At 43.5% G+C, this 23,909-nt stretch overlaps 1 protein-coding gene across 1 annotated transcript in view; it reads right to left on the bottom strand.

Moving 5' to 3' along the window:
- Positions 1-23,909, bottom strand: part of SPTLC1 (serine palmitoyltransferase long chain base subunit 1) — a 186,507-nt gene that overhangs the window by 71,324 nt on the left and 91,274 nt on the right. Inside the window, exons 8-9 of the mRNA XM_073632847.1 lie at positions 19,529-19,618; positions 12,652-12,759 (exon numbers count right to left, since the gene is read on the bottom strand). Of these exons, the coding sequence (XP_073488948.1) occupies positions 12,652-12,759; positions 19,529-19,618 (198 nt within the window). The remainder of the gene's footprint in view (positions 1-12,651; positions 12,760-19,528; positions 19,619-23,909) is intronic.

Here is a 23,909-nt window from a genome sequence, read left to right as displayed (position 1 = left end):
TATCTGATTCATTTTCCTCCTCCTCAGAATCTGTATCATCTGGAGCGAGGGAAACGGACCCTTGAGAAGCGTCCTGGGATATTGGACCCCCAAAAATTATTTGAGAACCGCTCTGGGGTTCTGAAGATGGCTGCGGAACCAGAGGATCCCTAGAGGGACCTGGCTCCTCTCTTAGGTTTGACCTAAAAGCTTGAAAGGTGGCCCGGAGCTCATCCTTTATTGTTGACACTAAGTCGCCACAAACGGATGGAGTCTCCTCTTTGACCAAATTTGTAATGCACTCTGCACAAAGCGTTTTGGTCCAAGCATCGCCTAATTTTTCTTTGCAAACAGGGCACCTTTTCTTGACTGGTTGGGCAGAACCTTTGGCCTGGATAAACAGAAAAGAGACAAGCAACCACGCTTAAAAGGCTGTAATACAGCGCAAATAATACACCCAGGTGCACTAAGGAAGAAACCTCTCATTTCCATGTGCCCAGCAAGCCACCACCACCTAATCCCCTGTTGTAGGGCAGATATCTAAATCTAGCCACTGCAACATACCTTCTGAGAGGGGGGTGGGGGGGGGGGGGTGGGGGGAAGGGGGGGAAAGGGTGAGTAACCCCCCACAGGAGAAAATGGCCCAGGGTAATAGAGGACACAGTCCCTTACCTTAGCCTTGCTGGCGCCTTGGCTTGCCCCCTTCTCCGCTGCATCGCTATCCATAGCTGTCTGCGGTGCGTGGTGGAACGACCGGTTCCAGATTCGAAAACGCCGCTGCGCTGACCTGGAACCGGAAATAAGGCGCCAGGTGACCCTGCCCTCTCCCACTGCGCTTTGCGCCGGAAATGACGCACGCGCCGACCCGGAAGTGCTGCCTGGACGTGGCTGAAGCGCTCTTCTGCCACCAGCAACATGGCGGCCGCCACCGCTCGTTCCCTCTGTAAAAGGGAACAGAGGACGGCCACCTGCAGGCCAAAAAAAATTTTTAGACAGCACCCCCGGACGTACAGGCTCTCCCCGAGCACGGAAGAGGGAGAGGGAGCCCACGGGACCATCCATATAAGAGGCAAGTGGGAGGCTCACTCTCCTAGCCTAAAAAGACCTATCAGGTGAGAACCTGTGTCTCCCAGGATAACCTGAGAGATCATGGCTCCCACCAGAGGTGTTCCTCCAGCTGGAGGAAACACAAAAAACTGATGAGGCAACGTGGAGGATTCCAATTTAAAGACCTAATTGATGAGGTGTTTCCTGTGGGAGGAGGAGCCATGATCTCTCGGGTGCTGTCCTGAAAGACGATTTGGAAAATGCTGTAAAGTACGAATGCTTTCAAAAATAGGTTTTATTTTTATTAATTAACGTGAGTGAATAGAAGAAAAATCTAAAAATGTAAATTTTATGTTAGCTTCAAACCAACATCAATTCTTACACATGCACAAAGTCAGAGATTTGTTAGAATCAGAGACAGGTGTATGATTAACCAAATAAACTAAGCAGGTGCTAGTAATTATCAATTTCATATGTAGGTTGAAACACAGTCATTGACTGAGGCTGGGTTCACACTGGTACGACAAACGCTCCGACATTGGGACCGTTTGACGTGTGAAAGATCAATTTTTCTCTATGTGAGCCGTCTTAACTGGTTCGACACAAGTCGGTCCGACTTTGAAAATACTCCCTGCAGTAGTTTGGTCTGACTTTGATCCTATTTCAGCCCACTGAATATCACTGAAGTCGGATCAAAGTTAGATCGCCGTCTTGACTGATCCGACTTTGGCATGCAACTGGTGCTCTGATGATCTTAAATTGGAACTCCACACCAAATTAAAAAAAAAAAAAAAAAAAAAAATTAAAAATAAATAAATAAATAAATAAAAAAAAAAAAAAAAAAAAAAAAAAAAAAAAAAAACACGGGGCATGGGTTCCCCCTCCAAGAGCATACCAAGCCCTTCGATCTGGTATGGATTTTAAGGGGAACCCCCACGCCAGAAAAAATGGCGAGGGGGTCCCTTTATAATTCATACCAGACCCCTATCCGTGCACACAGCCCGGCAGGTCATGAAAGGGGGTGGGGTTGAGCGAGCGCCCCCCCCCTCTTCCTGAACCGTACCAGGCCGCATGCCCTCAACATGGAGGGGTTGATTGCTTTGGGGCGGGGGGGGGCCCTGCACCCCCCTCACCCCAAAGCACCTTGTCCCCATGTTGATGAGGACAAGGGCCTCTTCCCGACAACCCTGGCCATTGCTTGCCTGGGTCTGCGGGCAGGGAGCTTATCGGAATCTGGAAGCCCCATTTAACAAGGGGGCCCCAGATCCCCGCCCTCCACCCTATGTGAATGAGTATGTGAATGAGTATGGGGTACATTGTACCCCTACCCATTCACCTAAAAAGTGTGTCTAAAATAAAACACATTACACATGTTTTTAAAGTAATTTATTGTGTCAGGTCCGTTGTCTCTTCCGATCTCTTCTCCCCTCTCCGGCTCTTCTGTGTCCTCTGCTGACGTCTTCTTACTTTGTCGGTTCTTCTCCCTCTGTCCGCTGTCTTCTCGCTCTTTTGCCCGGTCTCCTCCGCTGTCTACTCCCTCTGTTGTTCTTCTGATGTTGACTCGGCACTCTCTCCCGCTCTAAAGCCAGGTGTGCCACTGCTTATATTGGCATGGGGCGGGGTCACAGTGTGACGTCATCCGGAGGCCTGCCCCTTATGATGTCACCACCCGGGGCACGATGGGCGCTGACAACATAAGAGGCGTGTCTCCGGTGACCCAGCCCCATGCCAACATAAGTAGTGGCACACCGCGCACCTGGCAGAGCGGGAGAGAGCGTTGAGTCAAAATTGGAAGAAATACAGAGGGAGAAGTACCGGAGAGAGAGCGGAAAAGAACCGGAGAGGGGAGAAGAACCGACAGAGGCAGAAGACATCAGCGGAGGACACAGAAGAGCCGGAAAGGGGAGAAAAGATCGGAAGAGATGACGGAGCTGCCATGATAAATGACTTTAAAAACATGTGTAATGTGTTTTATTTTGGACACTTTTTTTTTTTTTTTTTTTTTTTTTTTAGGTGAATGGGTAGGGGTACAATGTACCCCAAAGGGATGCATCGATGCCATTTTTTTTACGAGTACCGATACTTTTTTTTTAGTACTCGCCGATACCAATTACCAATACCTACCGCAACTGTTTTGTTTACACTTCAGCTGTCAGCAATGGTACAAAGCACTGAAAAGTAATTTACAAATGAAATAAAATTGATTTAGTTTTTTGATTTTGTGCTTTTTTAATGGTAAAATGTGTAAATATGTTAATATATATGTGTGAAAACATTCACTAACAAAGCAAAACAAAAAAAAAACAAAAAAAAGTTTTAATTGTTTATCGTTTATAAAATAAACGTGAAAAAAAAAAGAAAAAAAAAGGTAGGAAAATAATAATTAAATGGAGTAGAATAGGGAGTTAATTAAGGCAGATTAGAGTAAATTGAGCATTAATAAGGGGTTAAAACAAAGGAACATTTGTTCATCCCCACTGACAGCTCAAAAAACCGAGCCTGAAAGTATCGGTTTCAGGTATCGGTGCATCTGCACGAGTACCGATACTTGTGCAAATACTCGGTATCGGCGCAACCCTAGTACCCCATACTCATTCCCATAGGGTGGGAGGCCCTGCCCGCAGATCCTGGCAACCAACCGCCAGGGTTGTTGCGAAGAGGCCCTTGTCCTCATCAACATAGGGGCAAGGTGCTTTGGGGTGGGGGTGGGGGGGAGCACAGGGCACATTCCATTCCGAAGTCCAACACTCACCCTTGTTTACTGACAAGACGCATATGGGAAAGGAGATGGGAGGCCTCAATCAATTAATCTGTCCGTGCAGTAGTGTGGCTAACAATACGAACGTGGAGATCTCCACAATGCAGAGACCGGTATCTGAACTTTGCATTTCAGAATAGCCCTACAATTGTCCAGTTCAGAGAGGTCCGGGTATGTCCTGCGAAGCTATTGCGGAAGAAACACAGATCCGGATTGCTGCGTATGGAGACCAACTCAAGCAGTTTGAAGATAAATTTAAACTGAGGAATGAAGGTAATCTTGATGGAAGAAAAAAAAAAACAGAGTTAGGTACCTGGTAACTCTTTTTCTAAGAAGTCTTCCAGGGCAGCATCCGAGAGATAGGCTCCTCCTCCCTAAAACAGGAAACACATTAGTCCACCATTATAAATTTCACACTCTTACCTGTGTGCCTCAGTTATGTTAAAGCACCGAAGGAATTCCCTGTAAGCTGCAAGCTCCCCCTCTGTACCTGGTTTTTGTTGTTTCAAGGGTGGGAACTAGTGCTGCCCTGGAAGACTTCTTAGAAAAAGAGTTACCAGGTACCTAACTCTGTTTTCTCGAATCGTCTTCCAGGGCAGCATCCGAGAGGATATATCAAGCAATACTTACTAGGGTGGGGTTAGAGACTGGAGCACTTTACGACCAAATGCTTGGTCTTGGTCAGACAGCTGGTCTATGCGGTAGTGCTTAGCGAAAGTACTGAAGCTCGACCATGTCGCTGCCCTGCAGATCTGCTCCGGAGTTGCCCCTGCTTTCTCTGCGGCCGAGGTTGCCCAGGCTCTAGTTGAGTGCGCTCTGATTTCACTAGGTGGAGTGAGATTCTGTGCCTTATAGGTAATCTGTATGGCCATCCTTATCCATCTGCTGATGGTGCTTTTTGAAGCTTGTTTCCCTCTGTTGATTCCTGCATAGAGGATGAAGAGGGAGGTCGTTCTACGCCATTCTTTTGTTCTTTCGAGATACGCTATGAGCGTGTTCCTTACATCAAGTTTGCTGTAAATGTTTCTTTTCCTACTATCCATGGTTGTTGGAAGTGAGGGTATGACGATGTTTTGGGTTCTGTGAAATGTAGAAGAGACCTTGGGTAGAAAGGCCGGATCTGGAGAGAGAATTATCTTGTCCAGATGTATTAGACAGTATGGTTCTATTGAAGATAGAGCTTGGATCTCACTCACTCTTCTGGCGGATACTAAGGCCAGAAGGAGCGCAGTTTTTAACGTGAGGTTTTTGTCTGAGCTGTCCTCGATAGGTTCAAACGGAGGGGAAAGAAAGCCCTTAAGTACTGTGCCCATGTCCCAGGTGGGAGTTTTGTACAATTTGGCTGGTTTGGATCTTTTAAGAGCTATGAGGAATCGTCTTATCAGCGGGTCTTCCGCTAGTCTAGTATCCATGACCGAGGAAAGTGCTGCAACTTGTACTTTCAGGGTACTTGGTGATATGTTTTTGTCTGCACCATCTTGTAGGAAGTCCAAAACTATTGGAATTATCCCACCGTTGGAGATTGGTCTGTCTTCGTACCAAGAAACAAATTTTTTCCTTATTTTCTCATAGATGGCTCTCGTTACCGGCTTTCTGCTGTTTAAGATGGTGTTGATTACTCTGTCTGACAGGCCTTTGTTCTGGAGTTTTACCCTCTCAGTAACCAAGCCGAGAGCTTCAAGATTTTGTGGTTCGGATGGTTGACTGGGCCTTGTGACAGTAGATCCGGGCGGTCCGTCAGTGTCAGCTGAGGTTGTATGCTGAGATTTTTTAAATGACTGAACCATGCTCTCTGGGGCCAGTGTGGTGCTATTAGTATTACTGTTGTTTTCTCTGCCTTGATTTTTTGGATTACTTTTGGGATTATGGCAGTTGGAGGGAATGCATAGCACAGATGCCATTTCCAGTTTTGGTTGAAAGCATCCACCCCGCTGTTGCCATCTGTTGGGTCCAGGGAGAAAAATATCGGAGATTTTGCGTTCGCCCTGGAAGCAAATAGGTCTGCTTCGGGTATTCCCCACTTCTGGGTGATTTGAGTGAAGGTTGTTTGGTTTAGCGACCATTCCGTGTATTTTATCGTTTTCCGGCTCAGGAAATCTGCCACTGTATTGTCTGTTCCTTTTAGATGAATACCGGATATCGATCTTATGTTCACTTCTGTCCACAGTAGGATAGATTGTGTCAGTCTCATCAGTTTTTGGGATTTTGTGCCCCCTTGTCTGTTTAGGTATGCGACTGTCGTTGCGTTGTCTGATTGTATCTTTACATCCTTCCCCTGTAATGCTGGCTTGAAGGTTTTTAGCGCTTCCCCCACAGCTTTCAGCTCTCTCAAGTTTGAGGAGGCTTGTGCCCATTTGGGTGTCCATTTCCCTTGCGAGAACCGCCCTTCCATGTGGGCTCCCCATCCTAGGGCGCTTGCATCGGTGGTGATGCCGACTGGATTGACTTGAGCCCATCTGTGCCCCTCGATGACCCGAAGTGGGTTGAGCCACCAGTAGAGTGTTTGTTTGACTGTGGAGGAGACGGGAATGGATTTTTCTAGGGATGCTTGCCTGCCATCCCATTGGGACAGAATGTAGTTCTGTAAGGGTCGCATGTGAATTTGTGCCCAGGTGATGGCTGGAATGGAAGACGTCATCAGTCCTAGTACGGACATTCCGTGCCTGATCGTTGTGGAATGGTTCCTTAGCAGGGACGTAATTGCTTGTGTCATTTTTACGTCTTTTTCCTTTGTTAGGAAAATTTTTGACAGTCTGGAGTCCAGCACGTATCCCAGGTACACTACTCTCTGGCTTGGGATCATTTGCGATTTCTCTGCGTTTATTAACCATCCCAGGTTTTGCAGATAGATCATACTCTTGCGCAGGTTGTTTTCTAGGATTGCTGCTGAGTCCGCAAAGAACAGGAGGTCGTCTAAGTATGGTATTATTCCAATACCCTCCTGTCTTAGACCTTTTAGCGCTTCCGCCATTATTTTTGAGAATATTCTTGGAGCTGAGGAGATTCCGAAGGGGAGAGCTGTGTACTGTAGGTGCAGCGTAGCTGCTGGCCCCTGGATTGCGAACCTTAGAAACTTTTGGTGATCCTTCCTTATGGGGACATGTAGGTAGGCATCCTGCAAGTCTAGTGTTGCCATGAATGTCTCCTGCGGTAGGATGTTCCTGATTGAATAGATAGATTCCATTCTGAATCTCTTGTATCTTATTCCTCGGTTGAGTGGTTTGAGGTTTAGTATCAGCCTTAGTTTGCCTGATGGTTTTCTTTTTGCGAAGATGTGTGAGTAGAAGCCCTTTTGTTCCTCCTCTTGGGGAACGTGACAAATCACCTTCTGATCTAATAGTTTCTGTAGGGATTCTAGAAACACCTTTGCTTGATTGCTGTCCTTGGGTAGCATGGTCGCTAAGTATTTGGTTGGGGGGCGGTTGGAGAATTCTATTGCGTAACCGTCCGCTATGGTGCGCAGTATGAATTTGTTTTCTGTTATCTCCTCCCATTGGTGGGAGAAAGCCGCCAATCTGCCCCCCACCTGAAGGCAGTCATTGTTTTTTGTTCTTTTGGGTATTAGGCTTGAGGATGAATTCACCTTCGCCTTTCTTGTTTTGTTGACCCCAGTGCTTTTTTGCCCCTGGCTTATTGAATTTCTTGAAATGCCGAAAGGGCGCCTTCCCTTGTCTCTTCTTGGTTTGAGGGACCCCTTATTTTTTGCTGCAGTCCTATCCAGGACTGTTTCTAGTTCGGGACCAAACAGTAGGTCTCCAGTGAATGGTATGCCACATAAACGGTTCTTGGAAGGTGCATCCCCCCCCCAGGATTTTAACCACAGGGCTCTGCGGGCCGAGTTTAGTAGTGCCGTGGTCCTAGAGGATATTCTGACAGTTTCTGCTGAAGCATCTGCCAAGAAAGCTGCCGCTCTAGTTAGTGTGGGGATGGTTTTAATTAGTTCCTCCCTGGGTGTGTCGTTCTCCAATAGATCTTGCAGCTGGGTTAGCCAGATTAGCAAGGTTCGGGCTGTGCAGGTGGAAGCAATGGCCGGATTTAGGTTTGCCGCCCCTGCTTCCCATGCCCTTTTCAGGAGAGCTTCTATTTTCTTGTCCATGGGGTCGCTGAGGGTACCTGCGTCATCAAAAGCCAAGTCCGATTTGTTCGTGATTTTTGCCAGAGAGGCATCCACCTTGGGGCATTTAGCCCAGGTTTTGGTGTCTGCTTCCGCAAACGGGTATCTGCGTTTGATTGTGGCGGGGATTAAAAGCTTTTTCTCTGGGTCTTCCCATTCCTTTTTGACTATGTCTTTAAGTGTTTGGTGTACCGGGAACGTTCTTGGCTTCTTGGGCTGGAGCCCTTTGTACATTCTGTCATGCATAGTGAGTTCTGCGGTTTTCTGTTCTTTAATGCCTAGAGTGTCAGTGATGGCTTTGAGAAGACTGTCTGTGTCCTCAGAAGGAAACAGGTTGCAGTCTGTCGTGTCATCTTCCTCCTCTGAGTCTGAACAGATACCGTCTTCTGATTCAGATTGTTCAGATTCATCTGAATCCACCTCTTGTTCTGCCTGTACCTTGTTCTCCCTTGGAATGTGTGTTCCGCTGGTAGATGGGATACTGGCCTGAGCGACACTTGCTGGCGTTTCTAATTTCTCTATAGCTGAGCGTAGTGGTGCCATGGTGCTCTGAATTTCTTTCTTAAAAGAATTGAGCAGGTCTTTCAAAAATCCCTGTGATTCTTTTGCCACCATTTTGTCTAAGCATTTCTGACACAGGGGCTTTTTCCAATCTGGGGAAAGCCTGTGGCTGCATGAGGCACATGTTTTGCCTTTAGCCTTCCTTTCCTCAGGGGTCTTTGCCTGCAAGCGAGCATAGAGAACAAAAAAACCCAGTGAGTTTAGGTGGTCAAAGGAACTGCCTGTAGATAGGCAGTAAAGAGGTTAAGACAGAGATAATTCAAGAATATTCTGGCTTACCTTGGAGCTGTCCTGATTTGCAGGATCTGCAGGGCAGGGTGGGGAAGCGTCAGACATGATCAGCCACCAGGATCCTCTGCTTAGAGGCCTTTTTATCTGCTTCCTGCATAAGCTCCGGCCCCGCCCCCGGCTGACCCCGTGCAGGTTGGTGGACACACCTGCACATGCCGCTGTATTGTAGAGTAACTGTGCTGGTAGTGAAGGGTAGCATTGAACAAATTTGCTATTTGTATTCTGTTTTCTCTTTTTTTTTTTTTTTTTTTAAACTTCCCGCCCCTAGGTGTCCCTGCTGTATCTCCGCAGTAGATAGACTACGGGAAAATGGCCGCCAACCCGGAAGCGGAACTTCCTCGGCGCCATCTTGGTACACCCCCGACTTCCTGTAGCGGCCTGTGGCGGTGAGGACGCTGCTGCGCCGCCCGGAGAGCGGCGGATTCATTTGGGGGGACAGCCGCAGCCAACAGGGACCTAATTTAGAGGGTGCAAAACCCTCCCTGCTAGACCCTCTGCTGCTCAGGTTTTCGGCAGCGGTCGGCGGCGGCGGGGGGCGCCCATCTATGCGTGTATCCATCCCCCCTGGCGGGCTCCAGATTCTGCGGAAAGCCAGAGGGGGGTGCTTGCGGAAGCATACACAGGCCTAAACAGCGGCATGGGGTGGGGATGACAGAGTCCTCCTGCAGCCTGGGGGGATGACTGCAGACCCCTCAGTAGGGGCGAAATATCAGGCTTTGAGCAATGTTGCCCAGTGCTGCGCCTGCTCGCCCTCCCAAAGCCCCTTGGGCTGTATGGGATGCTGGCAGGGGGTCTCCTGCAACAAGCACAGAGACAGGTGAAAATAAAATAACAAACGTTCTTGCAGCTCCTGTGGGTCCGGAGGAAACACAAACAACTGAGGCACACAGGTAAGAGTGTGAAATTTATAATGGTGGACTAATGTGTTTCCTGTTTTAGGGAGGAGGAGCCTATCTCTCGGATGCTGCCCTGGAAGACGATTCGGGAAAAAATAGCTAGCAAGAAAAGGTTAGACTTTTCTCAACAATAGGTGAAAATCATCCAACGGAGGCGTAAGCCTCCAGTGATTTTTTTCAAGCCACTTTCTTCATGATCCATTACTTGGGAGAATTTTCCAGTCAACTTATTGAATCTCAACTCCCTAACTGAGAGGCTACTCCGTCTACATTTTATGTTATATGTGTTTGCTTCCTTATTTGGGCTTTTCCAATTTCCAATCTTCTTTTTAAAGAATGTTACCACAATAATTCATATTCCTAATATGCATCTGTTCTATCATGTACTTGTATTAAAAAGTAACCAGTTTTCTATGTATTTCTCCCTTTGTGTGAAATACCTGGCAATACCTGCCAGTCCCCCTGCTTTCCTATTTCAAACTGACCACGCTAGGCATGGAAGCACATCTATCTCCGTGTGGTCAGTTTTCTGGCTGTACTGGAAGAACAGCCTGCTTCTCTTCCAATGGCCAAGACTTGTGCTGACATGCCCCTGCACAGCCATTCACTAGGAAGAGGAGTGTAATGCTGTTTCTCCATCCGTAGATCTCCATGCACCTTATGCAGCTGAGAACAGAGATTATGTGATCACTTCTAAAAAATGAAATAGGTATTTATAATGTGTTTTTATTTTGGTTACACTTGAACTGTACTGGAACTGACTGCACTGGTATGAACTAGGGCCATTGGAATACATGGCAAAAGACCTGCATGCGCTTTTAATGCAGATTACAAAACGCACTGGACAGTATCTGGTGTGAACGAGCACAAACTTGTGCTCTATTGTAATTAATAAATAAGTTGTGTGGTGTATGCCCTTGGAAACAATTACCTTTTATTAGTCTAAAAAAAAAAAAAAAAAAACTCTTCTGTGCCACTATTCAATTTAGTCATTTTTATTTATTAGTGGGACTGCTTCAGCAGTCCCACTATTGTTTAGTTTTTTTACTTATTTTTAATTTTATTATTCTGTACGTTTAACATTGAAGTGAATGAGAGCATGCTTCAAATCCTTAAAATCTTCTTCTGCTCCCAAAAGTTTCAGCTCCTTCATACTTTCACCTAGAGACACCAAACAAACTTTAAAATGTTCACAAAATATTCAGCTATCTGGCTATATCTTTTCAGTTTGATATCTTTTACAGTTTTTGTGAAAAAGCTGTTTAAGTTTAGTGAAGTTTTCAGGAAATGTTATTGATTAAACAGAGTGTGCATTGGGCTGCTTAGAGTGGATGATGTCATAGCTAGAGCACAGAGCCTTAAAAAAATTATCTTAGTTCCTTCTCTATGAATTGCTCTCACGCCCACAAGATCTAATTGTCATACACAATTTATACATCAAAATGTAGGTATTTTGTTCTAATACCTCTGATTTTCGCGGAGGGTTGGGACACCTACAGGCATATTAGACCTATATCCTGATTTGTTAATCAGTAACCTAGATATACCCGCTTTCAAAGGTCATGGACGCAGCAGGTTCCCAAGGGGGCGTCCAGGCCGATAGAGCAGGCGATTTTCCATGTGTTGGCACATTATAGGTCATCCCCACTTAACTCATACCTTTTCTAGCCATTATGCTTATATATTGGAATGTATTATGTATATGTTAACAGATTCTAACCGACTGGACAGGCACACCTCTGTTTGGTGTCTGGACCAGCTTTTGTTTTCTTCATATTTATGTTGCTTTAACAAAAAAATAATAAAAACTTATTGAACCTAAAACGTAGGTATTTTTGTCTCAGTTGTGTGATATGCCTTTTACTTTTGGCTGGTTGAGCTTCCAAATGACAAGAGTTCTACACTTTCTTCCATTGACTGTCCTGTATAAAATTCTTCACATTTCCCAGCGAAGCACAGAGCCAACTTTTTGTGTAAATCGCTGACATGGCCACATTTTTAAGTTTATCAACATAAATTTTATACCGATACGCTCACAAAGGACGCGTGTCTCTAACGGTGAAGTCGCTGTTTCAAAAGCATGTACTGTTGTGGATTTATTAAGGCTTGTTTGAAGGGTTCTCTCACACTATCTCTCACTTATTAGGTATGGGGATTAATGATCAAAAAGCTTTTCAAAAAAAACTTTAAATATTCCACATCTTTCATACATTAGTGGTGTTGTTAAAACTTGTTTAATGAAATTCATGTTTATTTTAAAACCATTCCTTTTTTTCCCAACTATTCGCACTTCTTCAACTTTTTCTTACGGATTTAAGCATTTCATCCAGCTAGCTTTAGCAATTCAGCCATTCAGCATTCCCACTCATTTTCTCCAGGAAACACATTTTTCTAGTTTTACTTCATGACCATTCTCCACTAGGTGTCAGCTACTGGCAGGATGTTTACCTTCTAAAAGTTTAAAACGGAGTAAAGTTCGCTTTAAATTGGTATATACTAATAAAAATAAACCAAAAGGTCTCAAATTCAGGGCAACAAAAATACATTTTTTAGTAAGGGAAGCTTTATCAACATACAGCCATCGGAGCTGAAAAAATAAACTGACACCATGGGGTTGATTTACTAAAACTGCAAAATCTGGTGCACCTCTGCATAGAAACCAATCAGCCTCCAGGTTTTTTTTTTGTCAAAACTTAATTGAACAAGCTGAAGTTAGAAGCTCATCGGCTACCATGCAGAGCTGCACCAGATTTTGTACTCTCCAGTTTTAGTAAATCAACCTCCATGTCTATTAGAAGGAGGTCACCATGTCTGATGATGGAGGTCAACTGCACCTGTTAAATTCTAAATGATTTCAGGAAAAAAAAGTATCAAAGTGAAGCCACGAAAAGAGGCCCCAAACCTTGTCAAAAACAGGCCATACAAGCTGTCAAATATGCTTTCATGTCAGTACTCATGACTGAAAAACCTGTGACCGAGAATCTATTTCTCCACTGCACACTTACCTTGATGCCAAAATGCTCAGTTACTCCTCGTCCGTGTTCTCCTAGTACTCCAAAAGAGAGACTTTCTTCCAGGAATATTCTTACTTTGTATTTGTACTTCAACTCAACCTGCAATTTACAGAAATTAAAGGCCACAGTTTCAAAGAACTGAGAGGAAGAGAGATTGCTCTACATGAGAATATGGAAATTATAGGAGAGAGCTAAGCTACTGCCATAACGCACATGTGCTGATTTATATTACAGTTTATTAAATAGAGGTTTATACTCTGGGACAGCCTCAGCCTACACAGCAAAAGTGGGTAAAAGAAATGTACCACACATGCCTTAAGTCTATAAATCCAATTTATATTGGGTACCTAATGTAAGACTGTTCCTTTGTTTTTAAGGGATTTGAGAAATAGATGAATATAACTAACTGCCTTTCAAGAAAAGCAGACCATGAACCCAGCAGGTAACTAAGATAATTGTACGCTACTAGTATTTTGGATTATTTCAGAACATACATGTAACAGTTTTGTAAATTATTTGAAGCAAAACTTCAGGCAAAGACCTAAATACCATACTGTATATAAGGGCCGAAACCAACGATTGTTTTCAGAATCAATTAGTTGGCCGATTACAATTTAAACCAAAAAAAAAGTGTGGTGTATAATTTAGTTAACATGTAAAGCTTTAAAAAAAAAAATGCAGCGGCAAATATAGAGAGAGAGAGAAAGAGAGAAAGAGAGAAAGAGAGAAAGAGAGAAAGAGAGAAAGAGAGAAAGAGAGAAAGAGAGAAAGAGAAAAAAAAAAAATAGACCCCTTTCTGATTTTTAATTTTTTTCATATTTGTCACACTTGAATGACTCAGATCAAACAAATTTTAGTATTACACAAAGATAAACCTGAGTAAATACAAAGTGCAGTTTTTAGATGGTTTCATTTTATTAAGGCAAAAAAGCTGTCCAAACCTGCCTGGCTTTATGTGAAAAAGTAATTGTCCCCTAATTGGCCCCGAATAACTGGTTGTGCCACCCTTGGCGGCAACAACTGTTAATCAAGCGTTTGCGATAACTGGCAATGAGTCTCTCACATTGCTGTGGAGCAATTTTGGCCCACTCTTTGCAGAATTGTTTTAATTCAGCCACATTGGGGGGGGGTTTTCCAGTATGAACGGCCTGTGTAAGGTCACGATACAGCATCTTAACTGGATTTACAGTGCCTTGCAAAAGTATTCAGCCCCCTTGGCATTTTTCGCGTTTTGTTGCCTCACAACCTGGAATTAACATGGATTGTTTAAAGGATTTGCATCATTTAATTTACAGAACATGCCCACAACTTTGAAGATTTTTTTTTTTATTGTGAATCAAACCACAAATAGGAAAAAAAACAGAAAAAGTCAATGTGCATAACTATTCACCCCCCTAAAGTCAATACTTTGTAGAGCCACCGCTCTGTGAGCTTGCCACATCTTACCACTTGGATTTTTGCCCATTCCTCTTTGCAAAACTGCTCCAGCTCCTTCAAGTTGGATGGTTTGCGCTTGTGAACAGCAATCTAAGTCTGACCACAGATTTTCTATTGGATTGAGGTCTGGGCTTTGACTAGGCCATTCCAACACATTTACACGTTTCCCCTTAAACCACTCAAGTGTTCTTTAGCAGTGTGCTTGGGGTCATTGTCCTGCTGGAAGGTGAACCTCCGTCCTAGCCTCAAATCGCACACAGAGTGGTACAGGTTTGCTCAAGAATATCCCTGTATTTAGCACCATCCATCTTTCCCTCAACTCTGACCAGTTTCCCAGTTCTGAATGCTGAAAAACATCCCCACAGCATGATGCTGCCACCACCATGTTTCACTGTGGGGATGGTGTTCTTTGGATGATGTGATGTGTTTGCGCCAGACATAGCGTTTTCTTTGATGGCCAAAAAGTTAAATTTTAGTCTCATCAGACCAGAGCACCTTCCTCCATACATTTTGGGAGTCTCCCACATGCCTTTTCGCAAACTCAAAAGGTGCCATTATGTTTTTTTGCTGAAAGTAATGACCTTCTTCTGGCCACTCTGCCATAAAGCCCAACTCTATGGAGCGTACAGCTTACTGTCGTCCTATGTACAGATACTACAGTCTCTGCTATGGAACTCTGCAGCTCCCTGCAGCTTTATGTGTGTATGTGTGTATGTATGCATGTATGCATGTATGCATGTATGCATGTATGCGTATGCGTGTGTGTGTGTGTGTGTGTAGGAAGTCCGCAATATATTGCAGCTAGATTTTAAATTGATTTCGTGGTTAGTGAAATGAGACTGTCCAGAAAGTTTAAATTTCCACTCTCAAGATGATAAGCTGTCACCAACACCTCCACACGTGAAGAAGCAGGGGGGTACACACCTCCCCCTTCAAATTAAACTCTTACCAGAATCAATTAGATCACAAGCATAAAACACATAGGTTTGGTCTCTCTGCCTCCAATCACCCAGGGAAGCTGCATCAGAAGGTTGGATTACACAATGATGAGCTTAATTCAGAACAAAAAGGAGAAAAAAACTCCATAGTGTAATCGCGTTTCATTTATTGCTTTTCCACACAGAACCCCCTCTTAAGAATTGCACTTACACAAACAAAATTGCAAACAGGCATATACATCATTAGACAAGATCACAGATCACATCAGCAGACCATACAGGGATAGCGTGGTGTCTCCTACCACATTCAGCTGCCCTTTCCAGGAGTAGTGAACGCAGTATCCCTGAGCGGCATGCTGACATCACTGATGTCGTCATAAAGCCACACCCTGACGTGATTGGAGGCATGCTTGTGATCTTGTTTATTCTGGTAACAGCTTAATTCGAAAGGGGAAGTATGTACCCACCTGGTTCTTCACATGTGGAGGTGTTGGTGACTGCTTATCTTGAGAGTGCAAATTAAACTTCTTTCTGGACAGTCTCATTTCACTAACCACGGAATTAATTTAAAATCTAGCTGCAATATATTGTGATATTGTGGACTTCCACTAATTTATATATATTATATATATATATATATATATATATATACATACATATATACATACATATACACACACACATACACACACTGCATGACAATACCTTTAAATATTTGTATTGTATTATTTCAGTTTATAGCGCTGCCTTTTGTGTATGTATATATTTGTTTTTATTGTGCCCTGAGGGGTTCATGTTAGCTGCTTTAGCCTGAATTGGCAACAATCTATCCCTATTGAGGAAATAAATATATTTTTCACTTAATCCAGAAGCGCTTGTTTGAGTAGGAAAAGGCGCAGTTTCTACAATTTTTGCATGTTTTTTGCCTGCCACTTGGACTGATCTTTTGCCCTAATATTTTCAGTACACAGGGGTCGCACATATGTGAGAGGCTTCAGAATAGCATTCTCAGTAGAGAAAACCAGTTTTTGGTTTTCTGTGTTCCCAGAACAGGGGTCTGTGTCCGGAGGCTTCAAAGAGATTTGGGTGGCAGAAGCCTCTACCCCTGTCTACAAGCTTGATGGTCCTTCCTGCTGCCTGAACCAATACTTTGGCTGTGCTGAACATATAGCTGCCTCTGATAAACCAGGGCTTTATGGACCATGTTTCTTCCTGGACGTATACTATGGCTGTGTTGACCATATGTCTGCCTGCTGCCTCTGTCTATGGACAGCATTTCTGCCTAGACATCTCTGCCTGTTACCTGGACAAATGCTTTGGCTGTGCTGACAGTATCTCTGCCTGTACGAACTATGGACAGTAGCTTTTGCTGACCACATCCCTGCCTGTTGCCTGGACCGATTGCTCTCCTCTGTGGACCACTGCACTACTAAAACCACTGGTAATCTTTTGATATTTGGTATGTAGAGGCTATGTGTTAGAAACATGAAGAGCCTTCAAAAATGTAATCGGTAGTCAGAAAATGATATGTGTTATTTATGCTCCCAGAACACCTGGAGGTGCTACTTGGATGCTGGGCCTCTATATGTGGCCAGGCTGTGTAAAAGTCTCAAACATGTGGTATCGCCATACTCAGGAGTAGCAAAATGTATTTTGGGGTGTCATTTTTGCTATGTACACGCTGTGTGTGAGAAATATCTTATAAATGGACAACTTTGTGTAAAAAAATAAGTTTTCATTTTTTTTCCACATTTTCCAAAAACTTGTGGAAAAAAATGAAAGGTTCAAAAGACTCATAATGCCTCATAGAATATACGCTGGGGTGTTTGCTTTCCAGAATGGGGTAATTTTGTGGGCGTTTCCATTGTCCTGGTGCTCCAGGGAATTCAAAAGTGGGATAGGTTGTCATGAAATGATATGTGTAATTTATGCTCCTAGAACGCCTGGACGTGCTACTTGGATGTTGGGCCTCTGTATGAGGCCAGGCTGTGTAAAAATCTCACACATGTGGTATCGCCATACTCAGGAGGAGTAGCAGAATGTATTTTGGGGTGTAATTGCAAGCATGCATATGCTGTGAGAAATAACTTGTTAATAGGACAAGTTTTTGTAAAAAAATAAATAAATAAAAAATAATAATAAATTCTCCCCCCCCCAAGAATTGTGGGAAAAAATGACAACTTAAAAAACAAAAAAAGAAACAAAACTTACCATGCCTCTTACTAATGTAGCACAGGGTTGCTTTTATTGTTATGTTGAATAGTTCATTGTTTCTTAAGTAAGGGTTTGGCTCCCTCTAGTGACCGCTGAAACGTTATCAGGATCTTTCCTGATAAATCATTTAAGAAGCAAACAGTTATGCATTGTGGGACATGTAGTTTGATGAGGAAGTGACTCATGTTGTTAAATCAGTCTGGGAACTACTGGACCCACAATGCCAAGTCACAGAACAGCCTGCTGGGTAAACAGATAAAAGGACAGGCGTGGCCTGCTTTCGGCCTCCGGACGCCATTCAACAACCAGCAGGAGGTCTGTGTGTGTGACCTTGGCTGAGAGACTGTGGCCTACAGCGGAGAGCAGATTGCCTGCCCCAGAGGGATCCTTGTGAACAGCCCTGCTAATCGAGCAGGAGGATCGGCCTGCGCTTCAGAGCATTTGAAGCCATCTACCTTCCAGCACACCGGGAGGAGCAGCACGGCGTGGCTGCGCCATCTTCACTGACGGAGACACCTGCAGGAGGTTCTGGACGGAGTCTACAGCCGGGATCCATAGTGGTGAGAAGGCACCCGCCTATCCAAGTAGTGACTGCAATATTGCTAAGTGAGTTTCTTCCATACAGACTGCCGCTGAGACCTGTAGTTCCACGGCTGTGGAACTGCAGCACCTGAGCATCTTACAATCAGACTTTGGGGTTTTGTCTTTCTCCCCTGCGCTGCAAGGTCAGTACTTTATTACTCATACATAAAAGGAATCACAAGTGAGAATAGTTTCTTCAGCTAAGGAATCCATAGCATCAGATTCTACAGTTATTGCGATTTCTCTGTATCTTGTGGATTACAATTAATCACACAACTCAACACGGCAGTATAAAATAAGCTAGCTGAAGACAAAACTGGAACTTGAGGAACATTCACCGCTTTAATCCTTTGACAAAGCTTTACTGCTCTACACTGGAGAATTTCTCTGAACTGCAATCTAGGGGGAGCCATTTGGTGAACTATAGTTAGAACTTGCATGGTATTGTTGTATTCACTGTTTGTGCAATTTCTGTGTGCATTGGTCTGTGTGCTGAGGCCTCAGTGGGAAGGTATTCAATACATGTGTTAAAAGTATTGAGGATCTATCTCCCTGTGCACCTGTTCACATATACCCCTATTAGCTTGTTACTGGATACAAGTGCATGATATTATTGTATTGAACAAATGCCTTCTGCCAATCATAACCTGTGTTTATCTGTTACTCACACCAATTCCTTGTGTTATTCTTCACCATAGTAAACATTTATAAGTGGTCCATTAATAGTGTGTGTGAGTCTCTATTTACTACCACAGCTGATGGAGTGACGGAACCCAGGGTCTCGGTAAATAATCTTCATGGATTATCATTATTGTGTTTTCTTTCTGTTGCTGGGTTCTACACTAATATAAAAGCAGGTGTGCCAGAGGGGCTGAGACCGTTCTTGGGGTTGAGAGGCAGAGTACAGAACCAAATATACATTAAGCGGCTCCTACGAGGGTAGCTCTACACTAAATACCTTGGACTGTATACTTTCTGAAAAGGAGGCATTTGGGGGAAATTTGTACTTTCCTGGCTTGTTAGGCCTGGTCCACACTGGTACGACACGAGTCATACGACTGTGGGTCCGACTTTGATCCTGACAAGGCAGACACTGTCTGGTATGAATCTTTAGAGGGAACTCCACGCCCATATATTAAAAAAAAAAAAAAAAAAAAAAAAAAAGGCATGGGTTCCCCCTCCAAGAGCATACCAGGCCTAGCATGGATTTTAAGGGGAACCCCACATGCCGTTTTCCATACCAGACCCTTATACAAGCACGCAGCCCGGCAGGTCAGGAAAAGGTGAAGGGACGAGCGAACAGCCCCCCCCACCTCCTGAACTGTACCATGCCACATGCCCTCAACATGTCCCCATATTGATGAGGAGAAGGGCCTCTTTCCGACAACCCTGGCCGTTGGCTGTCGGGGTCTGCGGGCGGGTGGCTTATCAGAATCTGGAAGCCTTCCCCCAAAAGACGGCACCCAACCCACAAATCAGCTTACCCCAATGTCAAAGCCCCCTCAACTCACCCCCCTCACCAGTCACAGCACTCTCCTCCTTCCCATCATACCCCCTTTCCCATGCCTACCGTCTTACCAAACACACACATACACACGCGCACACACACACACACACACACACACACACACACCCCTAAATAGCTCAGATAAGATATAGATGTCAAAAAGTCTAATCTAGACATGGAACCTACTTACCAGTTGTGGGAGAGGGCATATGTCACCTGTGTTCATATATAATCCTTCTGCAACAATAAATCTTCTTGTCACTCTTGCCTTGCGTGGATTCTGATTAACAAACAAGCAATTCATGGCTTAACAGAACACAGCAAAAATACCACAATAACACAAACAAGCAATACTATATTTTATTATATTCAGTGCCTGATGCACTAAAGAGACACTCTTCTCTTATTGGCATTCCTTTAATGTTTATTTTCTAATCTGTCGCATATTTTTCCAGTTTCACGGTTTACTATTCCCATGTTGGGTCTTGTACATTTTTGTCAGCCGCAAACAACGTGAGCTTTACTAATGATATACATCAGTGTGGCCATTTATCATCCAACACTATGTTCTTGGCACAGGGGTTTCCAAGCCCAGCTTGCAAAAGCCAAAAAAAAAAAAAAAAAAAAAGGAGAAAGGGAGTGCAGAAATGGCAATAAATCAGCGTGTTTGTTATATTTACTTTGTCAAAGTTCTTTTGCCTTTAAACATCACTCTCTCCCAAGCACTGGCTCATACACAGGAATGCCAGTAATTATACAAATCTGTTACCCGTAAAGTTTACAAGAACATGTGTGTGATCTCCCTCAGTGTTGGCCAGTAGGCTATCACCACTGTGATTTCTCTTCTTGCTGCAAAGTAGACAAAACAATGCAGATAACAGTTTTCATGATAATATCATTATTATTTTTTAAGCTCAGCGTTTTAGAGACACAAGCACTTTACCTAGTGGGATAATTTACTTCTTTACTGGAGTCATGTACATTAAATCCTCATGTTCCATTTGTATGCAATTTGTTACACCACATTAAAAAAAGAAAAAGAAAAAAAAAAAAAAAAAGGAGACTGACCTTGTATCCAAAGAAGTTATTATTACTTCTACTTTTATTGGCCAGTTGAGGTTACTAGGCCTCATTTTTCTAGTGTTGTAAAGTAGTCAAATAATTATCATATACTGCCGCAAGTAAAATTTACATGGATACACGATTTAGCTGTAACTCTTGCTATAAACTGACATCAGTTAAAGTGTGTTTAATATAAAGGTTTCCATAAAAGATCATTTTTCCCAGTGGAACAACTATGAACATATTGCTTCAAAATAATTTCCTATGTCAACAAACTTGCCAATACAAAGTCTACTGCATTTAGGAACCCAAAATTTGCCCTATAATTTAAATTTGAAGTCGTAGTAGTAAACAAAATTGCTAATAAAAGGAAATTAATAAGTTGATTATGTAAAAGACTAAAAAACACTCATCCCACTAACTCTACATTGCACAAAAAATATAGAGATTACCAATAACTTAAAGGAGAAGTTCACCTTTTGGAATGTTACCTGTTTCACCTGTATATGTAACATGCAGCCTTGCTCAGCTGCAATCTGCTGATTGTAGGTGCAATGCTTTTCAGACTTCAAGGGGAAAAAAAAAAAAAGAAAATAAATACATGCACACATTTTTTTACCTGCAAAAAGATGTGCATTTATTTATCAAAAAGGTGAACTTATCCTTTAAACATATACATATACCGTGGCAGGTCGGCTCTATTGCACGAAACAACGTACCTGTACGTCATTTTCTTTAATAGCCAGAGGGGGAGCCAATCAGCGGGTCCAGCGGACACAATGTCTGCCGACCACCCATGATTGCTCCCCAGAGAGACAGGACAGCGTTCTACTGATGTAAACAAGACAGATTGCTGTCCTGTCAGGTATGAACAGAGAGATCTTGTGTTCCTGCTAAGCAGGAGCACGGATCTCTGTTCATACAGAGAGTCCATCCCCCACACAGTAAGAAAGCATCCAATAGGCCAGGGATATGCAATTAGCGGACCTCCAGCTGTTGCCAGTGTAATTAGTACAGCAACAGTGTATATTTTTTAGCACTGATCACTGTAATAATGACACTGGTTCCCAAAAAAGTGTCAGGCGTCTGATTTGTAAGCCGCAATCCCACAAAAAAATTAAAATAAATAAATTCGCTAGTTGCCATTACTATTGAAAAAATAAATAAAATAAAATAAATAAAAATGGCATAAAAATATCTTAGTTTGTAGATGCTCTGGCCTCAAAACAGACAGCATGTCCGTTTTCATCAGATCTTATGCAATCCGATCCGCTCAGACGGATGGCGAACGTATCGCCATACATCTGATTTTAGTGGATCGGATTGGCGAATGTGCGTCAGCGGACATATCTCCGCTGACATCTGTCTCCCCATAGGAGTCAATGGATGGCCCGCTCAGATCCGCCTGAAAAACGGACAGGCGGATCCGAGGGGGCTTGCCGTGTGAAAGGGGCCTATAACTTTTGCGCAAACCAATCAATATATGCTTATTGGGATTTTTCTACCAAAAATATGTAGCAGAATACATATTGGCCCAAATTGATAAAGAAATGTGTTTTTTTTTTTAATTTTTTTTATTGGGTATGTTTCATAGCAAGAAAGTAAAAAATATAGTTTTCAAAATTGAGAAAAAAAAAGCATGAGGGTGGGGAAGTGGGGCGGTTGCTGAAGCTGACCGTACACTTATTCCCAGCCTCAATGGTTGTCTAATCCATCAGGATTACCCCTTCTCTCTCCCCTGGAGTTCGGAAATAATTTTACATTTGACATTGCTGGTTTACAGGTGAGCTACCCTGCTCCCCGATATACCCCATCTGCATCTTCGCATCTCTGTCCCCTGGTCCTTTTTCTATTTTTTCCATGGTGGGTGGCCTTACAAAGCCAGGCGTGCGCACGCTAGCCTGCGATGACGGAGGAATGTACGGGTACGCCCATTTGCACAGCTGTGCCATTCTGCCAACATACTTCGTCAAGCAGCGGTCAGCAAGCAGTTGAATAAAAAATGGGAGGTAACATGACAGGACAGCAGGGCTCTGCAAAGAAGGTATTTAGCATTATAATTTTAGGAAAACACACACACTGTACTGAACATTGACCTAAAACAGAGAATCAAAGTAATTAATACATGTGACTTTACAACTACTAGGCTCATGTAATTAAACTCCTTACCCACTGTGCAATAGTGGATTTTGAAGCGGGGTGATCCTTGCAAGGATCCCCTCGCTTCAAACAGGGAATAAGTTTGTCTAATGTAAGGAGTAGCTTTTGGGTACACTTTAATTGCTCTGACTACATCCAGCCAATGATAGAGCATTTCTTTGGATGCTAAAAAAACAGGGCACAAGGATGGCATTATAATATCCTCATGGAGATGGAACGCTGAAACCACCTTTGGAAGAGAGGATGGGTACTTGATGTTGTAGAGTATAGGGAAAGGGCCATTCGGTGACACATCTGACAGACCCAATCGCTACCAGAAAGGCTACTTTACTGCCAAAAAGCTCTAAGGGAAAATCCATGGTGGGTTCAAAGGGTGATTTTTGCAGGGCAGAGAAAACTGAATTAAGGTCCAAGGGAAGCACGGCGTGCTGCAAAAGGGGCCTAACATTTTATCAATTATGGGTACTTATATAGCGTTGTGAATTTTCGCAGCACTTCACACATATATTGTACAGTCACATCAATCATTGCCCTGAAGGAGCTTACAATCTAAGGTCCCCAACTCACATTCATACATACACAGGCCAATTTAGACAGGAGCCAATTAACCTACCAGCATGTCTTTGGCGTGTGAAAAGAAACCGGAGTACCTGGGGGAAATTGGAAACCCACACAGACAGAATATGCAAACTCTGTTAAGTTAGTGCTGCGGTTTGGAAACGCCTTGAATAAAGGTTTTTACAAGAAAGTGAAAAGTCAAAAGGACTTTGAAAGAAAATGGATAAGACCAATACTTTCCCTTTCAGGGTGCTAAAAGCTAGATTCTGGTCAAGACCTGTAGGAAGACCAGAATGCGTGGCACAGAGTAATCTCTGGGATTGAACTGACTGCGCTCACACCGAGCAAAGTTTCCCAGTACCATAATAGTTCTTCCTGGAAGTGGCCTCTCTTTCCTTCAGCATGGTAGGATTTATAGACTCAGAAACCCTTCTATCATTTAAGACCTGGGTTTCAGCTATGTCATTAAAGTTAGAGACTCTGAAGCATGGTGGAATAGAAGGCCTTTAAATAGCAGATTTGGTCTGTTGGGAAGAAGTTAGGTGCCGTCTGCTGGAAGTTGGAGTAGGTCTGTGTACTGTACTAGGTTCTTCTAGGCCAGTTTGGTGCCAAAAGAATCACCGACTTCCTATTTCATTTTAAGCTTAGTGGGAGGGTTGTTGTTTCTGGAGGCTATGATGTCCAAATTCAAAGTCCCCAATTTTTGACATATCAGACTGGACACACGTGGATGAAGAAACCGCTCCCCTTGATCCAAGAGGTGGTGGCTGAGATAATCTACCTGCCAGCTA

This window comes from Aquarana catesbeiana, linkage group LG01 (genome assembly GCF_042186555.1).
Source record: "Aquarana catesbeiana isolate 2022-GZ linkage group LG01, ASM4218655v1, whole genome shotgun sequence".
In the NCBI taxonomy this organism is placed as follows: Eukaryota; Metazoa; Chordata; class Amphibia; order Anura; family Ranidae; genus Aquarana; species Aquarana catesbeiana.
The sequence above is the reverse complement of the archived record's forward strand: the minus strand, read 5'-3'. Positions and strand labels throughout refer to the sequence as shown.